The sequence below is a fragment of the Capricornis sumatraensis genome, chromosome 8 (genome assembly GCF_032405125.1).
Source record: "Capricornis sumatraensis isolate serow.1 chromosome 8, serow.2, whole genome shotgun sequence".
Taxonomy (NCBI): Eukaryota; Metazoa; Chordata; class Mammalia; order Artiodactyla; family Bovidae; genus Capricornis; species Capricornis sumatraensis.
The window spans coordinates 101467375-101489686 of NC_091076.1; the positions used below are offsets into that span (position 1 = coordinate 101467375).

Genomic DNA, 22312 nt, shown 5'->3' on the forward strand with positions numbered 1-22312 from the left:
AAGTGGTAAAAGCACTAATTTATATTTAGACTTTAAGAAGCCAGGGATTGCCAAAATCATGGCCCGCAGACCAAATCCAGTCAGTGGCCTATTTTTGGCACGGTCTGCAAGCTAATAACAAGCCTTATAATTTTAAAGGTTTGCAGGAGAAGATAAAGAAGAGTAAACAACAGAGACTTTATGCCTCTGTTGTGTTGTGTTCACTGCCTGGCCTTTAACAGAAAGCACACGGAGACCACAGCTCTGAAGCCACTCCAGTGCACGAAAAGAAACAGTTAACAAGCCAAAACAAGGGGAGAAAAGGGTGGTAAAACTGCTAATCAATCCAAAACATGGCACTGCAGAAGACAAAAAGGAAGATGGAAAAAGGAAATAGAAAAAACAAGAAAGAAACAGGATGGTAGATTTAAACTCAAAAATTATTACAGTAACTATAAAAAGACCAGATATTTCAATTAAGGTGAACAATTTTTAGTCTAGATTTAAAAACAGAAAAAAGTCAACTATAACCTGTTAAAAAGATATAACGTAAAATATAAAGCTACAGAAATATATATAAATATACCTGCCTAAATACACAAAACATTTATATCTAATACAATTATGTATACACATATTATGTTTATATATGAAAAGACACATTGTACAAACAAAATCAAACAAGAGTTGTATGGCTACGCTGTGTGTGTGTTAGTCACTCAATCATGTCTGACTCTTTGTGACTCCATGGACTGTAACCTGCCAGGATCCTCTGTCCATGGAATTTTTCAGGCAAGAGTACTGGAATGGATTGCCATTCCCTTCTTCAGGGGATCTTTCTGACTCAGGGATCAAACCTGGGTCTCCTGCATTACAGGTGAATTCTTTACCGTCTGTCTGAGGCACCAGGGAAGCCCATTGATACGCTACAGTCCTACAAAGTGAGGTTTATGGAAAGAGTATTACCAGAGATGAAGAGTGATATTTCTTAATGACAAAAGGTTCAGTTCATTCTATCAGGAAGGTGAAGTCAGTCATGGTGAATGTATCCTTCTGTGGTTCTGAAGGGCAAAGCCCATAGTCAAAACAATAAGCTTTTAAAGTAAAATGACAGTTCAGTTCAGTTGCTTAGCCATGTTGACTCTTTGCGACCCCATGGACTGCAGCACGCCAGGCCTCCCTGTCCATCACCAACTCCCAGAGTTTACTCAAACTCATGTCCATTGAGTCAGTGATGCCATCCAACCATCTCATCCTCTGTCGTCTCATTCTCCTCCTGCCTTCAATCTTTCCTAGCATCAGGGTCTTTTCACATCAGGTGGCCAAAGTATTTGGAGTTTCACCTTCAGCATCAGTCCTTCCAATGAATATTCAGGACTAATTTCCTTTAGGATGGACTGGGTGGATCTCCCTGCTGTCCAAGGGACTCTCAAGAGTCTTCTCCCATACCACAGTTCAAAAGCATCAATTCTTCAGCGCTCAGCTTTCTTCATAGTCCAACTTTCACATCTGTACATGACTACTGGAAAAACCATAGTTTTGACTGCATGGACCTTTAGTCCAACTCTCACATCCATACATGACTACTGGAAAAACCATGTATTTGACTAGATGGACCTTTTTGGCAAAGTAATGTCCCTGATTTTTAATATGCTGTCTAAGTTGGTCATAGCTTTTCTTCCAAGGTGCAAGTGTCTTTAAATTTCATGGCTGCAGTCACCATACGCAGTGATTTTGGAGCCCCCCAAAATAAAGCCTGTCACTGTTTCCATTGTTTCTCCATCTATTGCCATGAAGTGACGGGACTGGATGCCATGATCTTAGTTTTCTGAATGTTGAGTTTTAAGCCAACTTTTCCACTCTCCTCTTTCACTTTCATCAAGAGGCTCTTTAGTTCTTCGCTTTCTACCATAAGGGAGGTGTCATCTGCATGTCTGAGGTTATTGATATTTCTCCTGGCAATCTTGATTCCAGCTTGTGCTTCATCCAGTCCAGCATTTCTCATGATGTACTCTGCATATAAGGTAAATAATCAGGGTGAAAATATACAGCTTTGTCGTACTCCTGTCCCAATTTGGAACCAGTCTGTTGTTCCATGTCCAGTTCTAACTGTTGCTCTTGACCTGCACACAGATTTCTCAGTAGGCAGGTCAGGTGGTCTGGTATTCCCATCTCTTTCAGAATTTTCCACAGTTTGTTGTGATCCACACAGTCAAAGGCTTTGGCATAGTCAATAAAGCAGAAGTAGATGTTTTTCTGGAACTCTTGCCTTTTCGATGATCCAACAAATGTTGGCAATTTGATCTCTGGTTCCTCTGCCTTTTTTAAATCCAGCTTGAATATCTGGAAGTTCACAGTTCACGTACTGTTGAAGTGTGGCTTGGAGAACTTTGAGCATTACTTTGCTAGCGTGTGAGATGAATGCAATTGTGCAGTAGTTTGAACATTCTTTGGCATTGCCTTTCTTTGGGATTGGAATGAAAACTGACCTTTTCCAGTCCTGTGGCCACTGCTCAGTTTCCAAAGTTGCTGGCATATTGAGTGCAGCACTTTCACAGAATCATCTTTTAGGATCTGAAATAGCTTAACTGGAATTCCATCACCTCCACTAGCTTTGTTCGTAGTAATGCTTCCTAAGGCCCACTTTACATTCCAGGCTGTCTGGCTCTAGGTGAGTGATCACACCATCATGATTACCTGCTTCATGAAGATCTTTTTTGTATAGTTCTTCTGTGTATTCTTGCCACCTCTTCTTAATGTCTTCTGCTTCTGTTAGGTCCATACCATTTGTGCCCATCTTTGCATGAAAAGTTCCCTTGGTATCTCTAATTTTCTTGAAGCAATCTCTAGTATTTCCCATTCTACTGTTTTCCTCTATTTCTTTGCCTTGATCACTGAACAGTATGAAAAGGCAAAAAGATAGGACACTGAAAGATGAGCTGCCCTGGTTGATAGGTGCCCAGTACACTACTGGAGATCAGTGGAGAACTAACTCCAGGAAGAATGAAGAGATGGAGCTGAAGCAAAATGACAATAAATCATCAAAATTATTTCCTGAATAAGAAGAGAGGAAGAAGTTGAGGTATATGTATCAGCAACAGTAATTAAAAATGTGGCAGATTATTGGAAACCATAACATGGTATTAGGCTGAGGGCAGAATTGGCATTTAGGATGACAGAAGAAAATGTTCACATACTGAGGTAAGGGTAAGTCATTCCAGCTTGTACATAATTTGGCCTGAAGTTTACGTTAACTAGAACAGCCCGTCTTATGACCTGTTTATCATCCATTGTACATCTGCTTTAACCACTAAAAAAAGAATGCAGTATCCAGGGAATTCCCTGGAGGTCCAGTGGTTAGGACTTTGCTTTCCCTGCTGGGGCCAGGGTTCAATCCTGGGTCAGCGAAGTAAGAACCCATAAGCGATGTTGCTTGGCCAGGGAAAAAAACAACAATATCCAAAAGAATGTCCACTTTGTGCTAATCTATCTCTTTTGAAACCTTGAAGAGATGTAGCCCTGTCATGTTTGGTATATGTTCTTTACTCTGATGAGATATAAAAAGCATGGTGCTGAAAACCATGGTTCTTCCAGACCAATGCCTCAGAGCGACTAAGAGGCTGTCTCCTGGGCTATGGTCCTCAGTGTGGCTTGGATAAAACTCTTTTCTATCCCTTATTATAGATTGTTTATTGATTATTTGCGTCAACAGGGATTAGTGATAGGAAAAGACAAGCTACCTATTAAGAACATTGACTACTTGAGGACAGACATTAGGGAGATAGTACATCCACATCCTCAGGGAACATAAGTGGCTTTCAGACTTTTTTGATCACAACTCTTAGTAAGAAATACATTTTGCATGGTCACCTGATACACACATATAGATGATCACATGTGTAAATATACGCATTCAAACAACAGGACCAGAGAGCATTCATGTTGCTAGAAAAACAAGGATATTCTCTGTGTGTTTCTCTTTTTCTTAATGCAAGGCTGTGACCCATTAAACTGATTTTACAGACACTTATAAACCATGACCTGCAGTTTAAAAAAATGTTGACTTAAGTTAACTTGTTAATTTCTCCTGGAACCTATTGGCTCAGGTCATCAAAATGGTTTGATGGTGAACATGGCATCTGAGAGATGTAAGAGATTAGAAAATTACATAATTCGACCTCTGAATAAGCTGACTGGTATTTTTTGAAACCCACACAGGCAGCTTGTTTCGTAATGATTTTTTAATAATCTGTACTGAGCCTTTAAATCGAATGGCTTATGTGTGCAGCACTGCTGTCCCTCACATCCCTTTCCTTCTGCCTTTTAACAGCTCCCACAGAACAGAAGCCTGCCAATCTTTACTTGTGAAGCAAATGGAGAAAAATGTATCTTAAAATTCTAGGGGGAGAGGAGTGATGATTTCTAAGGCTCGGTGGTAAGCAGGAGTTATTAATACAACAGTGGAGATGCTCTCTCTTTTACTGAATTTATTACACAATGATAAACTATTGCCTATTCCTGGAGCCACAGACAACAACAGCACCGGTACTGGCACCTCCGAGTCCCTCTGGAGGCTGCAAAAAGAACTCACAGAGACCCGGGTCAAAGAGAAAAAAGGAGCAGGTTCTCACATACTTATTGAACATGTTTATGACACCAGGAGAACAGGTTGTTTCTATTAAAGAGAACAGAAACAAATCTGAACCTAATTTTATTTTTTAAAGCATTCCCTGAAAGAGTGGATTTTCTTTGGCTTTCTGGATGTCAAGGTTGACTTACAGACCAACCCTTTCTTGAGAGCTACAGGCCCAGGAGCCAAGCAGATGTCTCCTTCAAGCAGAGTTCTCTGAAAAGCTGCTAAAAAGCCAATAACATTCAGAAAAGGCAGCTTCTAAAATGAGGGGGGTGGAGGTGAAATCCAGACAAGCCCTAGGGAGTGGCCCTCTTTGGTCCAGATGGGCAGGGAGCACTTCCTTCCTGAGATCCTCCTCTGCCTCCAGGCGCCCCTCCTTGAATGTACTGAAGCAGTCTCCTAAGGGAGCTTCTCTATAAAGGAGGTGGGAGGAGAGGAGGGGGAGGGTGGAACTGGCCTCCTCAGCAGCAGACCTGGATGTAAGACCTCCAAGTGTTTCACAGAAATTGATCCTGACCCTTCTAGTCCATGAAGAGCCTGGAATGCCAGGGTTACTCTATACCTCGTGCAGAGAAGGACTGCTGGCAGCCTTGCTGGAAATTCTGTCTCTTCCTGTCAATTGGTTCAAACACCACAGATACAATAGCTTTCAAATACAATCAGATTGTGTTTGCTATTCTTCATATTCCAGGATAACTCTCCTCTGAGGTTTTCCTGGCAGGGATGCATTAAACAGACGTGAGCTCTCCCCCTCCTCCCAGGTAGCTGGGAGTCTGGGCCACAGTGACCAGTTACTCCTCCTACACCGCAGACATCCCCTCATCTTTCCTTGCCCTTGGAGACCAGACACCTAGATGCATGAAATGGAGGCCACCTCCCTTTTAAGACCTTTTCTGATATGTATTCAACCAAAATATACCCTTCCTTCCTCTCTACATGCATACAAGAACTTGCAGAATGTTGAGACCCTTCAGTGTACACACGGCATGGAGATGAGGGAGTGGAATCAGAGGCTGGGGTTTGAACCCTCCAGGCTCTGCTGCTTCTCACTGTGTGACTTTAGGTAGGTTACCTAACTTCTCTGAGACTCAGTCACTTCTTCTGTAATACCTAGCCCCACAGGAACTAGAAAAGTAGAGTAAGTTAACAACCTAACAAGTTAGCACAAAGCCTGCTACATAGTAAGGGCTCAGAAAATATAGCTGCTCCTGTTTATTTGCTGGGCTTTCCTAGGTGACACAGTCAGAAAGAATCCGCCTGCCAATGCAGGAGACAAGGGTTTGATCTCTGGGTTGGGAAGATCCTCTGGAAAAGGAAATGGCAATCCCCTCCGTTCTTGCCTGGGAAATCCCACGGACAGAGGAGCCTGGTGGGCTAGAGTCCATGGGGGTCACAAAGAGACGGACACAACTTAGCAACTGAACAACAACTTGTTTGCCATTAAAACAAAATCCCTACAAGTTCTGAAACAAATTAAATCAGAAACGTTGGAAGGGCCTAAATACAGTCAACCCCTAAGTTTAATAAACATGATAATTTTATGAGAACCTAAGTAATTACATGGAGCACATTTTCACTTTTGTGAACTCTCATTTTTCCTTTCTTTCCCTTAATAAACAGGTAGATTTTTTCCCACTTGGAAGTCATCTGTTTCTTGCTTTTCCCAGCATCACAAAAACTGCTGCTTCGGTCCAAGGGGCCTTACACACCGCCTCCTGGTTCACCTCACCCCACAGCCCTCGCTCCACTTGGTGTGGCCTTCCCACTGCCCATCTTGCCTTGGGGGTTCTGACCACGGGGCAGTTCTTCGTGATGCCAAGACTGCTTTCCCTGAAGCTCCTGCCAGGCAGCTCTGACGCTGGCACTTCTTGATACCAGATACGTGTAATTTACCTGAATCTCATGGCTTTTCCATTATCAAAAGCAGTTACCTGTCATTCTAGAGTCTTCTCTGCTCCAGGCTACATGTCCCAGTTCCTTAAAGTGCTTCTCACCTGGCCGCCCACTCCACGTCCCACCTTGTCCCTTCAGGGTCTATCACCTTCCTTCTCTAGATTTTTCTGGTTTTTGAGCAGTCATTTTGAGAAGTTGACCAAAATTAAATTCCGTTTACTAAAATCCTCACTTTTTCCATATCAGATTTTTCAAATCCCATACTTGTACATGTGATTTCTTGGGACTACTGTGAGATCTATATACATAATTCTGATCATCTGCATTTCATTCCTCAGCCTGTCAAGACCTTTTTATATTCTAGTACTGGGTCCACCTTAAAGTTTTCTTATATGAACAAATTCTTAGTTGTGTTCTCATTATTTCTAGTAACAATATTATCATGGTTGATCTGAATTTCTGAAAACTTTTTGCATCATTTTGCTCTAGTATCTATGGTTAATTATTAGATGCATCCTTGTTGAAGCAGAAGAATGGTGCCGACATGAAGAATGTGCAAAGGTGAGATCAGTTGTTGCTGCTGTCACATCTAAACAGGCTCCTACTACCCGGAGCAGAATTCTGACTGCAATTCTGGTGGTAAAAGGCAACACATTACAGCTCTAAGATACCATACACAGCACACCAAATTGACCTGGTACACCATCCAAGGAAATAATCTTAAAGATCTTGCAAGAAGACCAGCTGACCACCTTCTTCAGGTAAGATCAGGGACAGCCCTCCTTGTGGCTTTCCAGTTATACCCATTCTCCATCTGACAAACACAGCATGTCCACCAGGCTTTGTACCACCACCCCCTTTGGTGGAAGGCTGTGGTTAACAGACTTACAGAGCAAAGCATGGCGTGTGTTCCTTGTCACTGAACCAAATACTGCCTCCTCTGTGAAGCCCAGCCCACGGGTCCTCTTTCATTAAGTTGGCCCTGGAACCTCCAGCTTGCCGAGGCTCTTTCCTCTCTGGACTGCTATCCACTCACAGGCCTTCACTGACTGCCCCCTACACACTGTCCACACAGGAGAGGAGGTAAACCTCTTACTGAGTATCCAGCCCAATCTCTTAGCTCTAAGAGGCTTGCGGGCTACTGAGCACAGGCCTTCCTTGTTAATGGTTCTACATATATGAAACTGAGCCCCCCAATCAGTTTCTAAGCTCTAGAGGACAAATCATCTCATATACTATTAGTCTTACATCATCAACCCCCCAGCACCTGGCATGTTACACACTGCTGGTGCTCCAACACCTGCCAGTGGAAGGCATGGGAGAGTAAATGTCACCGCATACCCATACAACCCAGCAACTGCAACTGGAAATGGTCTAGCTCCACTTCCAATTAAGGCACTAACCAAGCTTTTAGGTGATCAGTTCCCCTGTGTGATGCAGGGAATTGAGTCAGACCCTAAGAGGCCACCTTGAAACCACTAAGTGCGTTAATTTAAGTACTAGACCGATGGACAGGGAGGCCTGGCGTGCTGCGGTTCATGGGGTCGCAAAGAGTCAGACACGACTGAGCGACTGAACTGAACTGAGACTGATGAATTCCATTCCAGGGCTGCACCTGGAGCACAACTGGCTCCGGGTTGGGACTCTCTCCCCTACTTCGCCTGGCTGGCTCTTTCTGGCCAGGTGGATCACTCTCCAGACACCCCTCTTCGCTGCTCAATCAGAGAAGCACCAGTCACTATGTTATAGCTTCTTTTGTAATTGCATATTTTTTTAATTTATGCTTTCATGTTTCCTTCTCCCAATAAGAATGTAAGGCCACATACCAACCCTTCGTTGAATCAATGAATGAGCAGCCCAAGAGAGATATCTGGGTGTTTTTAAGCCTGGAATCTCAGAATGTGTGTGTGTATGTGTGGGCATCCATTCAGTTGGGTCTGACTCTTTGTGACCCCATGGACTGAAGCCTGCCAGGCTCCTCTGTCCATGGGATTTTCCAGGCAAGAATACTGGAGTGGGTTGCCATGTCCTTCTCCAGGGGATCTGCCTGACCCAGGGATTGAACCTGAGTCTGTTGCATCTCCTGCATTGGCAAGCAGGTTCTTTACCAGCTGAGCCACCAGGGAAGCAGAATCTCAGATGCCCTTCTCAAAAGCAGGCATCTCATGTGTGACTCACTGGCTTCTAGTTCAGATGATGTGCTCAGATCAGAGTGGGCGAGTGTTGTCTTTGGAAAGAAAACCTGGTGCGGTCACCAGGGGGCGTGGTGGTCAGAGCAGGCAGGAGCTGGCTCTGCCACTTACTGAACAAGTCACTCAATCTCCTTTTATCATGGTTTCCAGGGTCTGAAACGGAGATGGTGCCAACAGTCACTCCCTGGACTGGTGGGGACAGCTAGACATTTGGGGTGCGCCAAGGCCTGTGCCAACATGGTGACAGCAGGGCTCCGAGTCCTGTGTTGAGAGACAGGCGTAGGGACCACTGCTTGATGCAGCTGGCCTCCTCCCTCTCCGCCCAGTGAAACGGAGCCCACTGCCGGGCTGTAAGGGAGAGGACCGTGGTGTAGAGCTGGACCTGAACAAGCTCTCGGAGACAGGTCGGCAAGTAGACCAAGAAAGGAGGGAGACAGGGCAAGCTTCAGTAGGGACGGAAGTGAGGTGAGGCACTGACTCAGCCTCATCTCCATCACGGGCCTGCTGTGGTAAGTGTCTCCAGAGCACCAACAAGCCTCAGGAGACAAAGTCGCCCCAAAGAAGGCCAATCTCCGAGAGACTGGAGGCACATGCTGCGCCCCCGCTGACTTTCCCCTCTCACTGCCTGACGCCCGCCTTCCATTAAGAAAAGCCACCCACACCGCCATCTGTATCCCTGGATCTTGGGGATGATGCATTCTTTACAGACTCGCAGACACATTTTCCTCAGGACACCAGGAGGGCGCCCAGGGCATCGGGAGATTAAATGAGTGCCACAGATGCTGAAATGCTCCAAGTGGCGCTTTGCAGCCTTTGTTTGGATGACGAGAGGGCAAGATTCAGTCCCACAGAGAAGGAAATGGACGCTCTGGGTGGTGAGCAGGCGCCCCATGGAAGTCCCGGGAACCTCTCATGCTCCCTGGGCAGCTCATCTACAACTTCCTCCCAGACAAGCCTCCTTCATGCTGGCTGATCAGCACAGGCCACAGGGACCATATGGGGTGTGGGGATTAGCCCCCCTTCCCCTGCTGACCTGAGCAGGATCATAGAGACAGGCAGAAACGCTGGGTCTAGTCCAGCCACTCGCCCCAGAGGCGGCGCTCCAAGGCCAGGCTGATCGATGTCTGACTGACACCTGCTCGCGGGCTGAGAGGACCTGTGACTCTTCCTTCACAGTGTTTCCACATTTCCGCCAATTACTCACATTCTCTCCCCTTGTGCCGTCTCTTGGGGATTTGTTTTCCCCACTTCATTTCCAAATTAGCTGCCAGTGAATCATTACTCATCTTCTCAGTGACTGGCAGGCGTTAATGAATTACTGATTTTCACCTTCAACCAGCCAATACAATATATTTATGTTGGAAAGAAAGGTACTTTTTGAATTAAGACGTTATCTTTTGATAGTTTTCCTTTCAAACATAATACATGTGTACAATTTCAGCTTGACAGTGGAGTAAATTCTAATCACAGCTACTGATCCTGGGGTGGCAGGCACAGGCTGCTACCAGGCTGAGTCTCTCTGCTCACGCCAGCCCCATGGGATGCCGCTTCCCTTCCTGCTGCGATGCTGGGACAGACCATCCAGCATGGCCTGGACAGACACTGGACTGTGCCTGCCACGAGAGCCTCAGTCTCTTTGGAATGTGGACAATAATAGCACCTCCCTTCAAAAGGCTCCGGGAATGAACAGAGACTGAATATATGTAATGCCCTTAACACAGCACCTGGTACATAGCAGGTGGCCAATAAATATCACCTAATCTTGTTCTTAACTCTCAACTAAAGAATCTTTGGGTTACCCTATATTCTCAAGCCATAATTCATGTATTTTTTAAACTGGAGTATAATTACAATGTTGTGTTAGTTTCTGCTGTACAATGAAGTGAATTAGTTATATGTATACATACATCCTCTCCTTTGTAGACCTCCCTCCCTCTCTCCCCGCTCCCCATCATCCCACCCCTCTAGGTCATCACAGAGCACCAAGGTGAGTTTCCTGTGCTTTACAGCAGGTGCCCACTAGCTACCTGTTTTACACACGGTAGTGTATGTAGGTCAGTCTTAATCTCCCAATTTGTCCCACCCTCTCCTTCCTCCCCTGTGACCTCTTCTTCACTGTATATGCAGGACTCATGAGACCAGGATTCTTAAGATGGAGACCGTAGTTAAGTCAAAAAAAATTGCTTGAGGTTTCAAAGTGAAAATCAAGCCCCAAATCCAAACTCATCTTCAGCCACTGCTTCTGGACTAAACAGGGGCTAAACTGCTATTCAAGGTTCTGAGGAAGCAGGACGCAGCAACTCATTTTATTCAAGACAGTGGATTGTTAGCTATTTAAAAATTCTGTTTACACAATAGATGTTAATTATGAATAATTTTTTGGTGTGCTCTGTGCCTCCAGTGATCAGAATACTAACTAACAGCCTCATGGAATAGCTCCCTCGTCTTTCTGATTCCCTGGAGCCTTCTGAGTACCCTAATATTTCTAGCACTGTTTAAGCGTTTCATTACTTTGTTTCAGGGCTGAAAAATGTCCCTTAATTTCCAAGCATGGATCTTATTGCCAGTCTCTCAAAGGATTCAGAATATAAATATGTACTGCAGTGGCAACATGCCTATTCATCAGGCTGCTAGGTTCGCGTAGATAATTAGAAATCGGGAGATTTCTCAGAGAAGGTTCACTATAATTTACTTCCAGACACAGCAGCTTAATTAGAAAACAAATTCCTTCCCTAGCTTTAAAGATTGCCAAATAATTATAACACACACACACACCACCCATGTCTCCTTCTCTGGACTGGTGCTGAGACTCTATAAACAACACATTTTGCACATCTGACAAAGGTGGCCGAGGCTGGCAAGGGGTTAAGCCCTGATATCCTGGGGAACCTTATGCTGAGCTGCTGCACAGAGGCAGCTGTTTGAAACAAACCACATTTATCAAAGAATTACCATACAGCAATTCGAAAGTGTGAAACTTTTCAATCAATTTCTCCAGTGATGGCAAAGAAGAAGGTGATGACAGAATCGGGCTGCATTTCTGACCATTTAGGGGCAGCCAGGGAAGGTGCTGGAAGATGGCTGGAAAGGCAGGTCATACAGGTGAAGCCCAGCACCACCTTCAAGCCCCTACACCTGACCCTGAAACTCTCGGGGCTCCTTGGATGGGGTCGCCAGTCTTGCAGCATGCAGGGCAAGATTCCCTCTCCAGCTCACGCCAACATTAAGAGCCCGCTTCGGTCCTAAGGAGAGGTGCCCCTGGAGACCAGGGTATACACAGAGCCACACACAGGGGAAGGAGTGGCAGGTGAGGCCGGTGGGCTCAGGCCACATGCCTGCCATCCCAGTTCACGCACGCCAGGCCTCGGCATGGCTACTCACCCACCTCTGTCAGGACCATCCCTCACACACGCAGAGCCAGCACCACCCGGGGAAGGAAAGGGGTGGGCAGAGGACTAGATGGACATTATCCTTATTTTCTGCAGGTCATTAAACTTGAGGGAGGGAAACAAAACTCAGGAACACAACCCAGTGTCCTTCTGGTTTTGCTTCATCTCTGTGTTGTGACTTGTCACTCTAGTCAGGTGGTATAGTGACCAGAGTCACCCTCACAAGTTCAAGAATTTCCATGTGGTGAGCTGAAACCAGAGAGTCACACTGGATGCAAATGCCTTAAGACACCTGTGAAACCAACAACATGTCACTGGCAGCCCTGCCAGCCCTCTGCTGATGTGTCTCCAGGAGCCCCCAACACAGGTTTATCCCACCTTCCACGCAGGAAACACTCTCCCCACAGCAACACCTTCTTAGGTGCTTCCTTGTTGATGGAGTTTTGTCCTCTCCCCCACCAATTGACAGTGCTTAGGATTTCATTAGCAATAACGAGCAGCTAAAGAATAAATGAAACAGGACCAAGGAACTGAGCAAAAAAAGCCAATTTCTGTTTGATCCTATAATTGTAACTAAGCACAAATTATATCCTGCCAATTAATCTAGACGCACAAATGAGATTCTCTCCTGGAAGTCCTCGTGAGGTTCTCACTTCATCCCCTGAAGGCTCCACCAGCTCAGTGGCTTTTGCTGGGAGTAACAGTGAGCCTCTTGGGGAGAAGTGCCCACGACACCCTGTTGGACGTCCCTTGCACCTCTTTAGGTGAGTCACAGGCCTCGTCCCCAAAGCAGAAGAGCTTGTGCAGAGGATGGGCATCCATTGGACAAAGGGTGCTTGATACGGTGAGAATGGCCATCTAAGCAGGGCACTGCAAATGAAACAGAGGCAAAGGGTAAAGCAGCTTGGACAGCCTGGCCTGCGGCAGCGGTGCAAACACTCAGCACAGCGAGTGAGGAATCACTGCACAGGATAGCTCCCGCACGAATCTGCTTCATCCACGGGCAGATAAACATCACAATGAGTTATGATCCTGATGGAACCCCAAGTGGCCCCAGCACATAGAGTGGAGACCACACACAGCCCCAGAGATGCGGACACCAAGCGCCTGCTGCATCCAAGAGCTGCGTATTTTGACCAGAAGTCTCCAGAAAATGATGATGGGGGAGAATAATGAGACATCTTCCCCACGAAGGTTCTCTGAGTACAGAGACCTTGGCAGCCTGGAAGACTACTGAACACAGATGTGCTGTGTTTCTTTCTAACCTTGTAACTTCAAGGTCACACCTACTTCTTGAAAATGTTTCTTCTTATAGACTGTAAGCATAGTTGGGGGGAAAGTCTAAAAATTAAAACAGCAGAATAGCACTAAAAACATGTATTTACGGCTAAGCTGGCCTTCATTGCTGGGTGGGCTTTCCTCCAGCTGCAGCAAATGGGGGCGACTCTCTAGTTGCGGGGCAAGGGCCTCTCTTGCGGTGGCTTCTCCTGTTGCACAGCACGGCCTCCAGGTGCTAGAACTTCCGTAGTTGTGGCACATTGGCTCAGTAGTTTCGGCACACAGGCTTAATTTCTCCGAGGCACATGGGATCTTCCCAGATCAGGGACTGAACCTGTGTCTCCTGAATTGGCAGGGGGATTCTTTACCACTGAGCCACCAGGGAAGCCCTCAGAACAGCATTTTAAATGGAAAATCCAACAGATCTCATGGTGGTAATGGCCGGGAATCCTGTGGAGCTATACATCTGGGTTTTTTCTAGTGCCATGTAACTAAAGCCTGTAGCTTGTCCTGGCATAAAGAATAAACATAATTCAACCCTGCACATTCACCCTAACTGTGGCCAGGCTACGAGGGGAGCAGCCACATAGTGCCTCCCATTGGAAACGATGACGTGTATGGTCTCACCTGAACTATATGTTTGCTAAGTTGTATTCCGAGAACAATGACTCAGACCAAAACCGTTGTACCTTGAAAAGTTATTCACAACAAAGAGGTTCTAAGGTTTCTAAAATATCTTATTCTTACTCACTTTTTGTCACCACCATCACGAGCCACTCAGATGAAGTTCCATTTGGGAAGCAAGTGTGGTTCATTTTGGATACTCATAGCCTATCCCAATTAATCTGGACAACAAGCTTTTCTAAAATACAAACTTGTCTGGTATGGGAATCATCTCTTTTTAAACTGCACTGTTGGACTTGTTTACACGATTTTCCAAAAGTTGTGTGGTGGCGTTCACCCAATGGTGGCTGGGGCTGGTGTATGAAAGACACTCTCTCCGTGAACCACCCCCTCCCACCCCAGTCTTTATCAGAAATCCAATGGCTTCAGACGTGCAAAGTAGTATTAACCAGTATTCCCAGTGCAGCTTTGGGAAAGTGGTGAGAGAACAGAAGTATTTGTGGGGGTGAGCTGACGCCCACAGAGCCGACCACATGCTCCTCAATCCACCCTGGGCGACGGTGACAAATGCAGGGGTGAGAGGTGTGCGCCCAGTGAGTGTGACTGCTGAGGGTGAGGCTGGCCACGTCTGTCTGTCTGTAGTCTTTCCACCACCCCCTTTCCCTGCCCCCATTCCCAGTCAGGGTGCTATTAATGATGTTTTTCTTTTTAAATCAAAACACACAGACAACCAATTTTTCAGCATTTCACCAACGTAGTAGCACTGCCCGGGACAGGAGAGGGGTTAATGGAGAAGAAAGGACACTGTGAGCCAACCTTCAAAGGGCCACCAGAAGTCACACTTGCCAGCTGAGAAAGTCACTTAGCACTGTGGAGGGTCGAGTCAACTCGGTGTTTTTTGGGAACACGGGCGGCTACAAACTCTGAAGTCGTGATTTATGAAAACTGCACTTGATAAAAAAATATTAAAATCTTATCATATATAGGAGGTGTCTGTTTCTATTTTTCAATCCTCATTAGGCAGTTTAAGTTGTGAGTAAAGGTTTCTCCCCAACCTTAAACCCTCTTCAGTAAAATGTCTCTTGTCCATTTTTATTTTGTTTTAGTGAGTTCTGAGATACCTTCATATATTCTGAATATAAGTCCTTTGTCAGCTATGTGATTTGCAAATATTTCCCCCCAAGTCTGTAGCTCGTCTTTTCTCTCTCTTAGCAGTGTCTTCCAGAGAGTAAACATTTTAAACTTTGATGAAGTTCAATTTGCCAATTTTTTTCTTTTGTGGATCATGCTTAGGGTGTCAAGTGCTATGTACACTTTAAGTCTGAGAACGTGACGGGATGAGAGCTGGCTATTCAGACACCAAAGTCTGGAAGAGAGAGAGCCTGTGTACAGGAAAGACCACAGAGAGACATCCAGACACCTGGCCACCAGGCTGGCCTGACACCACCAGGTGGGAGTGCCACCGAGGAAACTGAAGCAAACCAAATGCCAGATTCCTCTTCAGTACTGTCTGAACGGGCCACCAGAAGTCACCTCGCTAGGAAAGAAGGTAACTTTATCACAGTTTTAATGGTTTATCTGAGAATTACATGTCTATGGTGATCTGAGGTACAGGCAACGGAGGCTCTGGCACTCAGAAATGGGGGGAAAGTAAAGACCCACAGACAGAGCACAGCAGCGCTGGTGAATGAGCTCTAATAGGACGACTTCCAAATTCTGAAATCTCGTCAGGGACCAAACAGGCCGGATGACCAGGCCGAACCAACCCTTTCTTATTTTTCAGCTTCTCTCCATGTGATGTTTGTTTCTCAGTGGCTGCCTTGTTTGCCTAGCACTTGTAAATGTGGTCTCACTAGGTCTCAGTCCTTATTGGAGGTGAAGCTGGCTTAGGACAGGGAGGAGCAGTTCCTCTGAGAGGAGGGGTCCTGAGTCCTGTCTCTAGAAGTGAGTTGTGTGAGTGTGACCAGGACGGGGCGATCGTGGAGGCCGGTGAACAGAGCACTCAGCACCCAGCCACTCATCCCCCTGCTTCCTGACCGCACTGACCCCTGGAGCACGGGCCACCCAGCAAAGACGGGAACAGGGACACAAGACCACCAACGCGCTCTCCCCACCATGTAACCCCGAGAGCACCAGAGCTCCGATGTGGAGAAAATCAGCAGCTGCGCCTGCCCAGTGCAGCACGACTTTGAAAAGAAGCATGGGTGGACTCTGTACTACACACTGGGGGCAGAGAGTGCCAGGCCTGAGCCCTCCCTGACCCTTGTGAGCATGACGCACCGAGGCCTGTGGTCCCTGCTCTGACTGAGCCAGCACAGCCAGCACCCCAAACACCACTCTGCTGCTGGTATCAGTCCCAACCTCAAGTCCCGCTGCTTCCCTCCCAGCCTGCAGTGCCCATCTATCAGCGCCTCCCTGTGCCCAGCCTCAGCCAGCACTGCCCTTTCAGCAATGGCTTTGAAATCTCAACTGTGGGTCAGTGGAAACCAAGACCCACTCTAAGCAGAAGGACCACAGGCCTTCCTGTTTGTCCTGCTGGCACTGATCAGTGTCACGCTAATTCTTTCTTGTCACAATATCCCATTTTGCTTGTGGACAAAAGCATCTTGAAGTAAACAGATGCAGTGACCAGTCACATGATTTCCGCAGACATTTATCCAAAATTTAATGAAAGGAATTATACTCAATGAATTGTTTGCAGGTATCCTACTTATATTTTGTTGGTTCTTTCTTTTCAATTTATTTGTACGTATATTTTACATATCTATATTCTTATAAAAAAAATTAAACGAGATGGAAAAAAATCAGTTCCTTAACATTGCGCCTCCCTGCTTCTTGCTCCAAATTTCACTTTCCTACCCAGAGCGGAATGCAAATATTTTATTTCATGTCTTGCTGATATGTATTCACACACAGAGTTATGCACGGTTCTGCAGCCCATGGTGGGTGTCATGTCAGTCTCTTAACAAAAGGCTGCTTGCTCCCTGTTGACGCAAGTGTAGCCACCACACTCTGTATTCTCCCGTCAGGAACACACGTGATTGATTCCACAGTGCACTTGCGGTGGGCATTCAGGCATAATATTCTTGTGCATTTCCCCTGACACACAGGCAAGTTGTCTTCCAGGAAAGAAACCTAGAAGATTTGCTTTTTCTACCTGAGGTTAATTATTAAAATCAGGCCTTTCTGCTTTACCACACGATTCTGTATATCAAGACTTACGGAACAGTCCATATGTTAATTCTAGAAGAAATGGGGTTCAGAGCAGAAGCAATAGGAACTACCCTAGGTGAATCGGGATGAATGAAATGAACACGCAAACAAACATAAAATGTAGGTTAAGTTTAGAGCTCTGAGATGGTGTACTGACCCAAAGAGGCTCATGACAGGAGCAGACAAGCCGGCCCCAGGACCTGGGAGGACAAGGAGAGGCCAAGCAACCACTGCACATCATGAAGGACCCCTCCTGCCAGGAAACACCACACCTGCCTTAGATAGAACGTGACACTGGGTTTATGTCCCCACTGAGTCGGGGGAATGGAAGGTTGCAGAACGTGAAAGGGAAAGTTGAGGAACATGGGGAAGATGCTAAGCTATGATCTGACTCTGCTGAGGAGCAGAGTGATCTCTATGTGCAGTTATTGGTCTGTATGTGTAATGATACGTGCGTTTTTGCTTTGGTTCAGTGTCGAGAGTATTTTTAAATGTTCAAAAGGATTCCGCTTGTACTCTTTTCCTTTTAATATGGCCCCAAATTTAGCTTGTCCTATGTAACAATCACAAACAAGGCCTTAATCAGAGAACAAAAGAACACATGAAAGGGAAACATCTGTGCTGACAGAAGTACTTCTGAGAACCGAGACTGAAAAATGGAGACTCCCCTTCACACCAGAAGCCACAATAGCTTAAAAATCTGACTTACTTTTCTATCAAATCCAGTGTGACTCCAGGCACCAGACTAACACATTTCTGCATGCAGAACCTGCAAAGAAAGAGAAGACAGTGAATCACAGCAATGGGATATGTAACAGGAGAATACAACAGTCCCAGAGAAAAAGCACAGAGAGGAAGCAGGGCATGGGGATTGCCACAGTGAAAAGGTAAACCAAGATTTTCTTAATTCTGTCAGCTCTTAGGTTTATGAAGAAAATCTCCCCAGGGGCAGGAATACTGAGCTGCAACTGGAGGTCTTCAGTGGAAGGAGAAAAATCTACAGGCGGTGAGGCAGATCCTCACTTTGGGGGGTTGGGGGCGGGTCCTCATGAGAGTCACCAGACAGAAAGCTTCCACCCAGATGATGGAACAGGCCCCACTTTTCCATTTTTCCTTCTTAAGCAAGTAAAGCTGGAGAGAGTGATGGAAGGATCAGTGAACCACCCCGAGGCACACAAAAGAAATTTGTGGGAGAAGACAAAGAAAAGTGAATTCAATTATATCATTTTAATTATCATAAAATCACAGGAGCTATGAGACTTAATCTTTGCTGCAGAGCCATCCTGGAGGGCTGGCTGGGGTCGGGGGGAACTGGGACTGGGGGACTGGCCAGGCATCAGCTAATTTGTACGCACTGACAGGAGGCTGAAGCCCATCTCTTCCTTCCTGTCAGGGCTATTGGCACGTGGCAGGACAGAATCAATGGTCACGAAGAGTGAAGAAGCAACTTAGCACTGGTCACAGGAGAAATGTAAAACATTTAATTCACCTGCTTTAAAAATTAAGAACAAATAACCCCCCTACGTAAAGAGCAGCAGGCACAGAGCAATACACCCACAAAACACATTTCCGCATCACTAGATGGATGTGATACGTGGAGGAAGGTCGGGGAAAGCCAGTGTGCTCATGGGAGGGGATGAATACAAGGACCAGGCCACATTCAGGGTACATGAAGTGAGAGGTGTACAGTGGACAGGTAAGGACGAGGGAGAAAGACAAGGAGATAGAGACCCAGATATCGGAAGACAGACAAGACCATGACGACAGCGTCTGGTGCGCAACTGGCTCCTGACATGTGGCCCTCCAGCTGGGATGGGGGAACCCTGAGAACCCAGCCCCACTAGGCTTATGGCTTCAGCGAGCAACACCCTGCTCAGCCACAGAGGAAGTTATATTTCTGGCGGTGGCTGAGCTGGCCGGTGCTCTCCATTCACAGAGCAGCAGAAACACCAATGAGACAGAGCCCGTCTCCCTCGGGCACAAGCACCTGGGCTGCCCAGATGCTCCACAGGGCCAGTCAGTCCATCCGGACAGATCCTCCTGTTTCCTTCCCTGTTGGAGAGCTCGGCCCGCCCGCTCCCACACATCACTGCAACCGCCCACAGGCAGCTCTGACAGTGGCTCCATGTGAATCAGGATCTCTCCGTGGATGGAAATGGTTTATAGGAAATGTACCTTCCACTCCAATTCTGAGGCCTATGCAAACAGGATTGCTCTGCTGTTTTTTTCTCTACAACGCGCTTACTGATTGGACCTCAGCATTCCTATAATGACAGAATAGTCTGTACCAGACTAATCCTTTTGTCAATAACAACAGTAAGCTCTGGATAAAATATAAAAAGCAACCACTTGAAAGCATCAAAGAGCAAACAAATTCAGGCAGAAAGGGAAGGTATGACCCTTACAAGAAGAGTAACTGCACGAGGTCCGCCTTAACCAGTTTTTCCCACACGTGCTCCCTAATTCATAAAGCATCAGGGACACAGCTCAACCGGAAGGAGATCAGAAGCCCAGAGCTTCAGGGGAAGTCTTAGGAAGGAGGAGCCAAACTCTGCGAGCAAGCTCTCCTAGGACCCTGGGCTGAGCTGGGCCCTGCACAGGCACAGGATCAGACCCCAAGGAGACCCGGGGACATCAGAGCTGAAGGGCACCAAGGAGAGATTTCCATGCCTGCTCACCAGCAGATGCACATAGACAGGGACAACCAGTGCCACACTGGGGGCTACGAACACCTGGGGCTTTCCACTGTGGGGTGTGGCCTGAGCTACAACCATGGTTCAGGATACAGAGTTGCATGCCCCAAACCAGGAGAAAAGTCAACGACCAGTCCTATAGCCAAGAGACTACAAGGTCAATTAAACCATCTACAGCTAAACAGGAGGAAGTTGGCAGAATCCAGACTTTCTCAGTGTCTCATTCACAATGCAAAGTATTCTATCCTAAAATCAAGACAAAAGTAGTTAATAAAACTAGATTCATTGTTGACCACATTTTGGAATTAGACTTTATAAAAATAACTTATTAACTGGGAAATAAGTATTATCATAAATCTGCTGGAAATATAAAGTTAAGAAGGAAATTAAAAATAGGGACACTATGCAACTTTAAAATATGCACGAGCAGCATGGATGAACCAGTGACTGACAGTCCACAAAACTGTACATCAGCCTGTATTCATTCCCTTTGCACCAGACTACATCAGGCAAAATCAGAGACAATAAAAATGGCTCGACAGTTCCACAAAGCTGGATATTAGTAATTATAACAATAAACACAACAGCTGGCAGACGTTTAGTGCTGACTACATTGTGCTGGTTGCTGGAGCTCATCAACAGGCTGGGCCACTTCTGACTCCTGTCTGACCTGCCCTTTCCAAACTGCGGGGGAAGTTACATAGCACATGACCACTGCTCACCGCCTGCCTACTGACCCTCCAGGCCAGGGTTTCTCAGTTGGGCACTAAGGACACTGGGGCCAAATCATTCTATGCTGTGGGGGTGGCATCCTAGCCTCTACCCATGAGATGCCAGCAGCACCCCAACCCAGTTGTGACAACCAAATAGGTCTCCTGACGCTGCCTAATATCCTTCACCTCCTTGAGGACACAGCCCCAGGCCAGGACCCAGCATCCCTCACATTTTCCAGAATAGTCTCTCTGCTTCCTTTCTTGCCTGTGCTCCCTAATTCTCTCCCAGGAATTCTCTACTAGGCAGCCAGAGCGAGCCTTTTATGAGGAAATGTGGTCATCTTGACCCTCCAGAGGCTTCTTGCCATGCAGGATGAAATGCAGGATGCTTGCCTAGCCCCCGAAGGCCCTGCCCTGGGCTTCTAGTCACTGCTCTGACTTTACTTCCTCCCTCTCACTCTGCTTACCCAGTACCAGTCACCCTGACACACTTTCTCCTCCTTCCGTCCGCCAGGCACAGCCCCACCTCAGGGCCTTTGCACAGGTTACTCCCTCTTGCCCCAAACTGGAAGGTTTACTCCTTTGTTTTACTCGGATTTCTTCTACCTTCGCTGACCAGCCTGAGAAAATAGCACCTTCATTCTCTACTCGTGTACTGTGCTTTTTAAAAACAGCATTTCTTGCTACCTTAATATATATTTTGATTGCTTGTCTTTATCATAGAAGATAAGCTCAGTGAGCACAGGACTTCTTTTATTTTGTTCATCAGTGTGTCACAAGTACTTAGAAGGGTGCCCTAACATATAGTTTTGATACTCCATCATAAATGTGTCACCAAGTGAATATGGTATAAGATTGATTTCTAATATTTCATGTATCTTTTTTTTCCTATTGCTCTTGCAAGTGACTGGCTTCAAGATTTTTATAAGGAACAAATTAATGGATGCTAAAAAGAAAACTCAACTCTGTAACTTTGTAAACTGTCACATAACTGCTGGATGCTATTGTTTCTGAGAGTGGAAATATACTAAATTTTTTTCCAATTAGAAAAAAATCCCATACATTTATCACAAAAATTGAAAGTATAGATATTACAAATGAAAATTACCCCCAAATCTAAGATAACAATTAACACTTTCCTATTTACCTCTTACAGAAAACTGAACCATGCTGATTTATTTTGTGCTGGGATAGAATAAAATCAGTCCCTGAAACAGCCTAAACAACACAGACGATGGAAAAGTGGAGTTGGTCCTGCAGCCCAATCCCACTGTCGACTGCCCCTCTGCATCCAGACTGTGCCTAGCACACATGTACAATCAATATCTACACTTGGGTTTTGTTCAGCTTTTGTTTCTTACCATAAGAGAATCTGCCATACACACTATAGCTTTCCCCTCACCCCCAGTGTTTTCCAACATTCAACAAAATTGAAAGAATTTTAGAGTTAAGCTCCTGGATCCCACCACCTAGGCTCCACCATCAGCATTTGATTACATTTGCTTTATCACATTTCTGCTTCTCCATCCATCAGTGCATCTCATTTTTCATGAGACAGAGGAAGTGGTATACTTACTTCCCTTTAAATTCTTTAGCACCCAAACCAACGTTCAGTATTTGCTCATTGTTTTTTATCTTTTGATGTAAAATTACATATAATGATGTGCACACATCTTTAACTGTTCATTCATTGGGTTTTGACAAA

General features: G+C 45.9%; 1 protein-coding gene across 2 annotated transcripts in view; it reads right to left on the reverse strand.

Moving 5' to 3' along the window:
• RPTOR (regulatory associated protein of MTOR complex 1) overlaps positions 1–22312 on the reverse strand; it is a 321928-nt gene that overhangs the window by 110130 nt on the left and 189486 nt on the right. For both annotated transcript variants that reach the window (XM_068976432.1, XM_068976431.1), the window contains exon 7: positions 17911–17970. In XM_068976432.1, coding sequence (XP_068832533.1) covers positions 17911–17970 — 60 coding nt within the window. The remainder of the gene's footprint in view (positions 1–17910; positions 17971–22312) is intronic.